This window comes from Rhea americana, unplaced genomic scaffold (genome assembly GCF_003343005.1).
Source record: "Rhea americana isolate MKP2758 unplaced genomic scaffold, rheAme1 scaffold_37, whole genome shotgun sequence".
NCBI lineage: Eukaryota > Metazoa > Chordata > Aves > Rheiformes > Rheidae > Rhea > Rhea americana.
Genome location: NW_028186501.1, coordinates 5,165,511 through 5,177,866, shown reverse-complemented (window position 1 = coordinate 5,177,866; position 12,356 = coordinate 5,165,511). Strand labels below are relative to the sequence as shown.

Sequence of the window (12,356 nt, the reverse complement as noted above, 5' to 3'; positions counted from 1 at the left end):
TGGTATTAAACCAAAGCAAGTGATGTGCAAGAGCTGAGAAGATGATGTTGGTGGAGGCTTAGGATAACTTAGGGRCTTTCCCTAGTGTAAACTGCCTAAAAGCTGTTGTGCAGGACAACCAGATASCTGAGATAGGAAGAATGTAGGGCTGAAAAATCAGAAGGACAGAAAATTGTCTGTGAAAAGGCTGATGAAGTTGGCAGTGCCATAGAATTCATGGTTTTCCTGGGCAAAGCCAGGCATTTAGGCAGGTCARCTGCACCACTGGCTGAGATGGAAACATTTCTATTCGTCCTAAGTTACTACATCAGTGACCTGAAAACTGAGGATTAAGGGAGTAATATATTAATATTGTTGATAATCCGTTGCTATTTATCTTTAATACTAATAAACTACTTCCAAGAGTTTTAATATAGTCATAAAACACCTGCTAACAGTGTGCTTTTAGAAGCATACTGCTATTTTYGCTAAGCTAAATAACAAAAATTGCCTTAACTTTAGTGGTAACAGGAACAAAACCTACAAAATAAGGTCACTTGCAATAAAATACAAAATTTTTGAAACTGCTACTGGATTATTTTAGATATTCACAGGGGCAGTATTTAATTTTAAAGATCCCTTAGATATATCAGTTTGCAGAGTTGAAAGGGCAATGTTTTCATATTCCTCTTGTGATGCTGAGCATCTGCAGTGGTGAACTAATACTACCAGATCCTTCTGAAAATTTTTGTTGAGAAATCCGTAAAAGATGGGATTGATACAAGTTGAGATCATTGCCACGAGGTGGCACAGTGTAAATGCTAGATTATGATTACAGTTCATTAGGGCTTCATAGTTCCAGTCAAAAACAACATTGAATATATTGAGAGGCAACCAGCAAGCTGCAAAGGTCACAACAATTGATACCAACATCATATTAATCCTTTTGTTTTCACTTAGTCTGCTTACGTTCTCTCTCATCCTATCTATTTTACCATGTCTCCTCCGGAGACATACAAATATCTTGAGATAGCAGATAAAAATAAACCCCAGTGGGAAGCAGTACTGGAAAACCAACAGACTAGTGGTAAAGATCAGTCGTGCTGTAACTGATGGCCATGCTTCGATGCAAGCAACTTTGTTMTTGTAGAAGTCACTATGGGAAGACAGATGTTTGAAAGGTTCATCAGTTAATTGGTGAAATATTAAAAAAGGAAGGGATATTATAAGGGAAAATCCCCAGATGAAAATAATTCCCCAGTACGCATGGGAAATATTAGGCTTCCAGCCACGTGGGTTCACAATTAACTGGTATCTCTCAATAGCAATCAGTACAAGTGAGAAAATGGAGACTGTGACAGATATGCTTTGTATGAAAGAGCTTATTTTACACATAGCTTCCCCAAATATCCAGTAGTCCATTAAGGTATAKGTAACTGTGACAGGAATGCACACAATACAGATTAAGACATCCGATAAAGAGAGATTGGCAATCAAGATGTTTGTAACATTTTGAGCTTCTTTCTGTCTCTTTATTATAATAATCAGACAAAGATTCCCAAAAAGCCCTACTATTGTAACTAAAGTGTAAGCTGTAATAAGCAAGAATACTGCAGGGAAGGAAGGTTGACATGTATCGAAGTTTAAAAACTGAGAATAGCTGTTGTTTGAGATAGTTTGGTTAGACAAAACCTCACTGGGATGCTGAATAGCTTTATCCATCATGAAGCATCTCTCCAATTATGGACAAAATTTAGCTGTAAAGATTTTGCATGTATATCTCTGTGTGTCCCTCCCCTTACTATTTGTAAGATATTTTGCTTGRAGCTTTCCAAGGCTATGATTAATAGCAGTCCATCTTTGTGTTTTGTCTTTGTATTAGGTTTGCTCAAAGTTTCACAATTACTTCTAACAATGAAGAATCCTGAAAAGAAAAGCAAATGGTATTCTTGTTTTCGTATAGTTATCTGGTTGTTGCTACTTTTTCTGCACCTATAGTGTTGCAGAACCATAGATTTCTTTTAAATAACTGACCTTGATGTATGAGAAACAGCAGTGACAGCTCTGCTTAAAGTTACATGATGATTTTCATACAAACTCTATCAATTGTGGATAAATTTTGCTTTCCAAGACAAAATATTTTAAGATTAGTCTCAGCCAAAGATTTAGCAAGGTTTGATGAATTTTGATGAGATAAGTCTGCTGCTTTTTTATTATCAGAAAAATGAAGAATCAGGTTCTGCCATCAAATGGCTAACTGAAGACATCACGCTTACTTTTTTTTCTCTAAAACTATACAACAATGTGATAATGAGATAATATACTAAATCCCTCTGACTTAATTCAAAAAGGTGTGTGCCTGAGCATAAGTGATATTTAACACACKTATGAATGACATGTTTATGGGTGTTTCCTTTTCTGCATATGTATATGTTAAAGATGGCATGTCCTTATCACTCCATCTAATCTGAGAAACATGCAGGCAAACAGAGATTGCATCTTAGTTATCCAGACAATTATTTCCGTATCAACAGTTACCAGAGGTTGGTTTTTTTGTTTGCCTACACACTGTTCATTGTTGTAGAAGTCTGACAAATGATAACCAAAAAATTTACTATGGTTAAATGCAATATGTACTGTAGAGATGCAGAGTTGATTTGTCTTTCAGATCTAACTTATACAGGTGTCTAGCAAAAATCTGATACTAATACATTCCTGTTGTTATAAAACTAATATTAATGGGAAGAATTAGGTTCAGCAGAATATCTTGATGGGTTTGAATTTAGCAGTGAGCTAAAAAGTTAACCCCAAATCAAAGGTTCACCAGCCTTCTGGCCAGAAAGAGGCTGTTTCCAACCTGGGAAAGGAGAGGAAGAAAAAAAAAAGGATGTAAGAGTTGCTTTTAAAATTGAAAGATAGGTAAATATGTCCCCTGTATATATACACCTTTCAAAATATAACTCTTAACTCACCTCAATTCCTTTGGAAATAGGAATTACAGGGAAATTAGCTGGAAGGAAGTCAGTTCTTCACCCCTAGTAATAAATACCATAGTGTGAGAGTCTGTGGAAACAACGGGATGAAGAAGCAGTGAAGTCAGAGGCTGCACAAAACAGGGGAGGTACCTCATATCATTAATAGGAGTAATTTGTGCATTGTGAAGACATTGTGCAATTTGTGAAGACTTACCAGCCTTTTTACAGAAACGATTGCCATTATTTAATTGTCAAGGAATAAAAAGTGTTCAGTGACTTGCACAAGATTAAACACCAAACTCGGGGCTAGACTGAGACCTATGACTTTTGTAACTGTTTCATTACCCACAACCAACTAARACTTTTTCAGCTGAAGTTATATCCTGGACTGCTTTATTCTGTACGTTTGCTTGACGTTGGTTTGAGTGCTTGAAATTAAGAATCTGTGAAAAAARCATTTGTAGGCTCTATTACCACTCCAATTATGATTAGAAATGTACTTTTCAACTGGGGCAGTCATGTTGGATTGAGGAATAACTGCATGTTTATGACCCTGGTGTTCCAAATCAGCCACATAAATTCAAAGTCATATATTATGCCTTGTAGTCTTTCTAAATAACCCAGTTGACCCTGTTAACAGCTATATTGAGGGAGTGGCGTAGAAACTTGCAGAGCCACACTGTAGAAGCTGGGAAGTCTAGTGCCTCAGGTAGACTTTGTAATCCTTCACAGGTGTCCCTATTCTTGTAGGTCAGGAATGAGAGCTGTGTACCCTACTGTGTGCCTTAGCTTGCAAAATCCCTCTTCGTGCTGAGTTCAGTAGAAGGTGAAGGGATTCTGAAGCTAGTGTAGTCAGACCCATGGGCAGAGATGATGTGGCTGGGTGCATGAAGACAGTGGCAAACAGCACCTTCAGGCAGTATGTTTCCTGGAAGGCACTGTAAATTACCTTTTCTTGAGCAGCAGTAATTGCCTGGCTGGATTTACCACACAGAAGGATGCGTGTGCTGCAAGGACAAGAGGCAACGAGCGGTAAATGTTGCGCTGACATGACATGCTGCCAGCTGTAGGTGTGTAAGAGTCTATAGTCTGGCTGTGGCATCCCAAGGATGATTTTCCTCTCTGCACTGTCCACTATCTTCACCTACCTCACACAGATCTGACTCTGTCCTTTAAGAAAAGACCAGGTGTTAGCAAGGGATCTAGCTTGGAAACAAGATACCTTCAAAGACAAGCTCTCCCCTTCCCTGCTTTTTATATAAGCGGGAGAAGCTGTGGGGACTCAGAGGACATGAGGCTGAGCCAGTTTTGTAATATTTTATGCACTATTTGCTACTCTTGCTTATTTATCCATGGCTGCACAACAGGGTTTGATAGTGAGTGCTGGATGTTCTCTTCCAGGAATTCATTTTGGGTCTTAGGGCTTCTTTGGCACTTTCTACCTGTAAGGAAAGTCCCTTTAACAACCTTCTAATCGGTTCACTCAGCACATTAGCTTTAGACACACTGATCATCTACATTGTCATTCTTTTTCCTGAAAAAAAGAATGACATTTCGTTCACTGTTCACTTTGTACTGCAAACTAAAAGGTGTACTCTTTAGTACATGTCATTCTGAAAGGTAATTTAAACATTTCCTTGGCAATAAAACCATTGTACCTGTCTTGTTTAAAAATCTGAAGTTTTCATAGTATTAGAAAAATAAGCTACACTAGTATGCACTGCAGCATGTTGAAATACATTATAATTCACGTTGGCATTTTTGAAACTATTTATGAATTGAGACTTATAAATACTAATGGAATGAGCATCCTTGAACGGTGACTGTAGCTGATGTCAGAATTGCATTGAAGTACTTAATATGAGAACTAATGTCTGAATTACTTACTTCAATCCCTAATCCATGCATTTAAAAAAGATTCCCTATCGTAAATAGTTAGCGTTTACCAATATATAATCATAAGAAATTGTAATCCACTTAGCCTAGTGCTTTCATTCCTCTAGATGCAGAAACATTACCAAATCATGTAAAAGCAAAAGAAAGTTAAAAGCATAGTCTAAAACTGAATTAGTTTTAAAAGGCTCTTTCCCTGAGCTTTTTCTTACCTATTCTAAAAATAGGTAGTCCCATCCCTTCAAAATGACAAATAAATATTTTAGTTGAAAGCATCCTCTGTTAATTAAATTCCAAACTATTGCATAGATACAATCTGGATAAAACTTTCCATTCAATTTTAAATGTAGGATGTACAGTATAAAATAATTCTTCAAAAGATATATTTCAGTAACTTCTTCCTTCAGATTTATGCATTCTCTGACTTCTTACCTGATGAAAAATTCGAGTCATATCCACAGTCCTTAACAAATTYTCTCTTCCCTTTTTTGAATTAATTATAAAGCCAGCAAACACATTTTCTTTGTGCATAGAAGAATCCAAACCAGTCATCTGCAGCTGAAGCTACATTTAAACTCTCTTCTCCTTCTGAAACAAACCACAGTTTCACAATTTCCAAGTGTGACTGAAGCCACCAGTCTGTAGAAAGGCTGCGGAGGAATAAAACAAGCTCTGGAATCCAAGAAGAGGCAAACAGCAATGAGTAGGGAGGGGAGAGGACCAGTAGTCATGGGGATGGTTTTTCCTTCTCTGTGTGGCTTCCCTCCGCCCTGTCAAACACAACATTTTCAAATTGCTTTTTCAATTATCTTATCTGTTCTATAATACAAATGTTTTTCTARGAACCTATGTTGAATTTCATTCATGTAAACATCTGCAGATGGCTTATTGCTTTTTTAACTGAGGGAGATATGAAAATATACTATAACAAGCTGCTTAGAAAGAGCATGCACATCCTATTAAGTGGTATCATTTGCTCTATTGTAATTAAGTTCATGATATTTCCACTATAACTTGGTATTTTAGCTTTTACTGYGGAGATATAAAAAACATGGCATGTTATACCTGCATGCACTAAAGGGGAATTTATTATTACTCTTTTTCCAATAAAAAGTCCATACCTTTTATAATCACTTGTTCATAAAAAAAATATATTTGCCTATTAAGTAACTAGTGGGGATGCTTATGGGACAAGAAAATAACTAGCCTTTTCTAGGAATATGCTGTTCGGTACATTGCTTTTTAAATTTCTTAATTCCTGCCTGTGTCCCTTTACTCCCCAGAACCAGTCTCTCAGGCTGAACCATCCTGTGCCTCTTCAGTATGAGAAACACGGAGGCAATAGAAAACTGTCCAGTGTTAGGGTGTGTTTGTATGGGGGCAGGCTCAGGAGAAGTGGATGGGGATGGAGATTCTCTGATAAATTGGAGGCTGCAAACTTCCAGACAAAACATTTGAGAGAGTACTGGAGTCTGTCTTACTGCTTTTGTTTTTAGAGGGAATGATTCTGAGAAGTAGTAGGATTTTTGGGATGAGTGAGACTGGTGCTGTACCTAGAGTATCAGGTTAGAGCTAATTATCTGAAAATATTAAGTGTAATGCTATCGTATTTATAGAAAATACRGGTGGAAGTAATTGAGATCAGCCAATCCTGTTTCTAATGTACTTATATCTGTTCTTGATGTATTTGTCTAACCTGTTTTTTGAACATCAGTGGCAATCCTAGATAAAGTATTCTAGTGCCTAATTTAGTGTTAGGAAGATTTTCCTAATGCCTCCCTCTCAATTGCCCTCACTTTAGTTTAAACCCTTTGCTTTTTATTCTAAGAGTGGTTTGTGAACTCTGAAATCTTAACTAGAATACTATTATCAAGCCATGTGAATATACTTTTCTAAGATATTTCTTGCACTTGCTGATTTTGATTATGTCAAAAATATTATTTAAAAAGCTTTTCCAAAGTACTTTAGAGTTTCTGCTTCTGGTTGTAGCTTAACCCAGAAAGTGAAACGAGACTTAAAACTGAAATGAGCTAGATAATGCATCAGAACAAATCATTATGTGTTTATAAAGGCTAAGTCAGTAAAATTAAGTGTTTGGATTCCATTTACAAATTTCAAGCAAAAGTCAGGCTGCTTATTTACATAGGCATCTGTTTCTGATATAACACCGTATGCAAACTTTCACCTGTGAAAGACTGAAATGCACAATGTGTGATCTCATTGATTTTACATTTATATCAGTCTGCTGCTTTCCTCAGCTTAATTTTATTGTAACCTGTTGTGAATTAGATCACATCTGATATCAGAGGCTTGTGAATGTAGCTGGTCTGTTCGTGCTTGACATCAAAGGTATCMTGTACTACGTGGAATCCGTGGCTTCGTATGAAGGGATTAAGGTCTTCATAATGGTTTTCAGCCAACCTCTGTGGAGTTTGTTTGCCAAAAAGGTTAATGGATAGCAGAATTGTATTTACTTTATACAAACCATCAAATTATATCTAAATTGCTCAATGAAAGTGGTGGAAAATAGTGTGAAGCAAACTTTTTATGTAATCTGATAACAAAAAATTAAAAATATTATGGGTAAGACTGCAGTTGGCTAATGAGAGCCAATTTCAAGTGTGAACTTAGTAACCTCACCTTTGTGGGACCTGAGCAGTTCAAAGGTAAATTTATATCTTAGGAACTTGTAGAAGTTTTGATGGTGATTTTTAGGAGTTTGGAGAGGGATTTCTCTCTCAGCTTACAACCCTCTCCCCCACAGCCCCCGATCWCTGTACTGATTCTCCCTGTACTGAATCCCAGTCACTGTCCTGATGATCACCTCATCAGAATTCTTTCAGTAAAAGACTGATCCTGAAAGTTCTGCGGGTATGATACTCCTATTAAAGTCAACTGGAACATCATTTCCAAGCTGTACTGCAGCTGGTGGCATGACCTCAGCTTGTGTAAATGTTCCCAAGCCAGCTTTAATCTGGGTAGCAATTAACCATTACAAGCACAGAGCTCCGGGCAATATCATCTGAATTAGCYAGCATATAATAAACTGTCTCTGTGTATATGAAGTGCAGTCTCATCTTGACGACAGTAGAACCATACTACTCGTCTGCCTCCCCAGCTACGGCATGCAGACCATGGGCAGCATGAAAGCCCAGAGTAAGTGATTCTAGGGGCCTTAATAAACAGTATTTCAAACTGTAAGTCCAGTTTGATATAGCTAAGATATAGTCCAGATATAGTTGTAGTGATCTGCAAAAGTTAGCAACAGCCTGTTGATGGGAAAATTCTCTAGCATTTTAGTCCTTTGAGGCACAGATTGTCTTTTGCTTTGGCATACACGATTCCTTGACCAGCAGGGGTCTTTGCTGATAGCTGACCACTTCAAGCTTTTGTGTGGTTGCAGGCTTTGCTGATAGCTGTTTCACCCCCTTCTTGAAGTCCGTTGTATATACACTATTTCTCAGGTTCCTAGGTGAAAGGTTTTTTTTAAAATTGGCGCCAATGCAGCTAAGAGCTGGTTCAGAGACCTGTAGTACCTCTGAAGGATTTGGAATATTTCTTCCTAATAGGCATCAACTTCTATAGCACATAAAAGATGCACAGAGAAATAAGCAAGAATAGGAGCTCTTCCTCCCCACACTTATATYGGTGGCAGATGCACAAGTTAATGTCAGGAAGGAAAGATAATGTTCTATGATGGCAAAAAACCCAACTCCTTCAAGTTTTCCTGTTCCATGGAGTGATTAACCCCCTAATAAGCTATATTCAGCAAATAGGTTATGACTTGATCCAACTATCAACCTCTGAAAATAAATGTGCACTATAGTTTTTTTTTTCAAGRTCATGCAGTTAGAGGATTGATGTATATGTGTCAGCTATACACTGATCCATAATATACAGTATTTTTTTCCTAATTGGAAAGAATTATCACAGGAGTCACTCAAGTACACTAGCTGGAATTTAAGTTTCACTCCTTTGTTTTGTGTAGTTTTACAGAACAGCATTTGCAATATCCTGGATTCTTCATTCTGGTCCTTACCTCTCAATTAGGTCATGCCTAGAATAAAAAGTCAACTGTTTTAAAATCTGCTTTAACTTTAAATGAGTTACTTATAATAGCAAATTCATTTTTAGAATTATATCATGCCGTGAACTTTCAGCTGATTTCTGGACCTTATTCAACTGGAATACAATTGAGATGGAGATTGATATGCTCTCTGGCTGGAGTAGGTTAGCATCTTTATTTTTTTGGGTCAGCCAAGTTAAGTTTTCAGTGTTCTCACRGAAAAAAAGAGATATGTGAATAATTATAATAGGAGTGTGATTGCATTAATTTGTATTTTATAATTGTTTCCACTTTCCAAAGCCCGATTTGGCTTTGTAACCTTCTAACTTCACCAACTGAAGTTTGGCTAAGCAGGATCTCTGCCAAAAACTGAATTATTTGAATAGTTCTTGTATTTCAGAGTAATAGAATAGTTTCTATCTGTTTTTTCTCCATACTAAGTTTTTTTTATAATGCTTCTGTGAACAACAAATCCTGCTGTTTTCATTCAATGAAAATTTTACTGTCTTAATGTTAATTAAGTAGTACTTAAATGGTCAAAAGAAGGTATTTTTCCTGTYCACCTCAGTATGTTGTAATTTTTCTGCGTATTTCAAACTGTAGTAACAATTTGTATTTTCAGAATTAAAAATATTATTTCTAGATTGCTATTTTGGATCTATAATGCCTAGCTTCTTATGCACCTCATTTAAAATTTTTTAAATAGCATGGATATCTCTTACAGCTAATTTCTGGCAGGCACATACTGAACTTTATAGCATAACTCCTGCTGCTGTTTTCAGAGAGAGCTAAATGTCAGTCATGCAAAGGCAAGACAAAAAAAAAATGTCCTATAGAGCTTCCATGGAACAAGAAATGGAGGAGCCTAGGAATAGCYAGGGGAAAAAAAGCAAGTAAGTTCTTAATTTAACTGGAAAACACATAAAGAAAGATTGGGATGGCGGTCAATCAGCGTACTGCTGAAATTGCTGCTGGCTCCAGATCTTCATTAGGCAAAGCTTTTGATCCTGTTCTGTCTTGGATTAAGATACAGCAAAAGATCTGCCTTTCACATCTCTCTCAGCATTGCTAGATTCTTTGATACTCAGGAACTTTTTCTGACTTTTCAGACTGTATTTTTCTGTCTTAGTTTCATCCCATTTCTCCAAATTATGACCAGTCTTTTTATAAACTTTTAAAGAAGTCATTACAAAATAGTGGAAAATATGGAAGAATAATAGAACTTCAGAGAGGAGAGGGTGGGCAGGATTGAAGGACAAGTGGGAATGCAAGTCCAAAGGGGAAAAGGATGCAAATTAAATTCTCTTTCCACTTCACCCTGTTCTACAAGGGTGTGTTTCTCTCTTTCAGCATGCTCCCTTTAGAAAGGGCTTGGGAAGATTTTGTTCAGTGGGATGAGCAGTTGATACTACTTTTTGAAGAAATCAACTCTATGTTACTCTGTCAACTTCTTATCTGTAGAATACTAGAATACTTTATTTTGCAGTTTATTACACATCTGAATTTTCACAGGGTAGAAATTTTCATCCTGAAGGTTGTCAGGTCAAACTCTAGGTAGGCAAAAGACTGTCTAGTCTTGTCTTAGTGCATTTTAGTGAGTTTTTTTGTCAATGACAACCCTGTCCCAGTCAGTGCTAATTCATGATGGTCTCAAAGTTAAGGCCACAGATTTGATGATAAATATTTTGCTAAAAATATATATATATATATAAAAAAAGAGCTCTCTCCAGGACAGTTGTCACATGTCTTCTAAGTTCTTCACACTYATAGCTAAAGCAAGGGTTGATCTTTGGAACTCTGCTGCATACATTTTATCATAATTTCTTCTTATTAACTGTAAAATTACTCTTTGTCTATTGTGTTGATTTGGGTAGGAGGGGGGTTCCTAAAAATCCAATGATATCTCTCTGACATGATTAGATTAACAGTCCCTGCCTGAATGTGTGTGGATCTCTGAGTGCTCTGGGACATCCATGCTTGACTCTCTCTTCTTACTTCCCAAAGGGCCACAGGGAATTTGGAAATAACAGTCTGGAAGATCTAAGCAGCCACTGAGATGATGAGCTCCACTGCAGACCACTTCCACCTGTGCACATCTAGAAAATTCCARGATGAAATCCATATATAGCCAAGATGCATTAAAATGATCTTATTACAATCTTTGAGGAGCATAATGTCAACGCACAACTCATTCTGCAAACAGTATACACAAAGGAACCCAGTAGGTTTCCATAAGCATTCTGTCCACAGGAAGGTGAAAAGAGACCTAAATGTAGAACCTGTGCCGTACCAACAAAACGGGTTTACTTAAACTCGAAAAACCCAGATGATGTTCATAATTTTTTTTTAATGTGCCTGAGATTACACCTGTTGATTATGGAAGCTAGCTACACTCATAAAAACTAAAGGGGCTGAAACAGATTAGAAGGATATGGCTTTGTGTCTGTATGAGGTTTTAAGTAATTGAAAGTTTTAAAACTTGTAGGGCTATTTTTGAATTCTTAATGTCCTTCTGTTGCTTCTGATGCTCTTTTCCAAAACTTTTAACATTCCTTTCCTGTCTTAGAGGATGGAGYCCATTACACAATGTGACAGAAGTTTCTCTCTTTTGCAATTTACTAAAATTGGTCTAATAATCTCTTTAATGATTTATTTTGTATCAGCTTTTACTAAGAATATATGGTAACATAGGAAGTCTAGTGCTGGAAAAGGACTGTTCAACTTCTGCTAGTTTATGATCTCTTAAGCTGGGATGCCCTCCTGTGGTTTCTAGGTAGTATGTTTTCTACTAGAATAATGGGATTTTTTAATGCCTGAAAACAACGGTTTTTTTTTTTCTTTCTTCTAAGATTGTAACACCAACTAAAATACCATGTGAAGATATTTAACATGTTGCATTACTTGTGCAATGGTTGGCCAAAGTCTCTGGTTTGAGATGCACCACTTCTTTAGGTGGTACTAAAGGTGGAGTGTTTGCCTATGTTAGAAATTAGAGCTCCATATAAAATGATTTTTAGTATGTAGGTTGCTGCCAGTATTGAAACAATTTACTACTGTTACTGCCCGGGGGGGGTAGAATTTATATTTCTTTCTAATGAACTCTGCCTAAGAACTTTTGAGTCCATAAGACAAAAGTATGTATTTACTTATATATAGTTAAAATTTGTTTAAAAAAATAAAATGGTAGGGCAATTGTGGTAGCTGTTGGAATGTTGTCTATTTTAGCAGACTTCTCACATGCACAGTGGGAGACTCATTGTTTCTCAGCTCTCACTGCTCAGTTGAGATACCTGTGTATCTCCTGTTTGCCACAGCTCGCCACAGCTAGAAGAAAAAAAGCAGATTTTAGCAGCAGCCTTCACAGGAATGCTTACAGCGTGCAGCCTGGCACACACAGCACATGGTGGGATACCTCATCTAATATATGTCTCCTACAGGAACCA

At 36.9% G+C, this 12,356-nt stretch overlaps 1 protein-coding gene across 1 annotated transcript; it reads right to left on the bottom strand.

Annotated features, from left to right (window-relative positions):
- Nucleotides 1–579: 579 nt before the first annotated feature.
- LOC146591539 (neuropeptide Y receptor type 6-like) lies at nt 580–1,704 on the bottom strand. Its single transcript, XM_085312652.1, has one exon. The coding sequence runs from the start codon at nt 1,702–1,704 to the stop codon at nt 580–582; it is 1,125 nt and encodes a 374-aa protein (XP_085168778.1).
- Nucleotides 1,705–12,356: the final 10,652 nt, after the last annotated feature.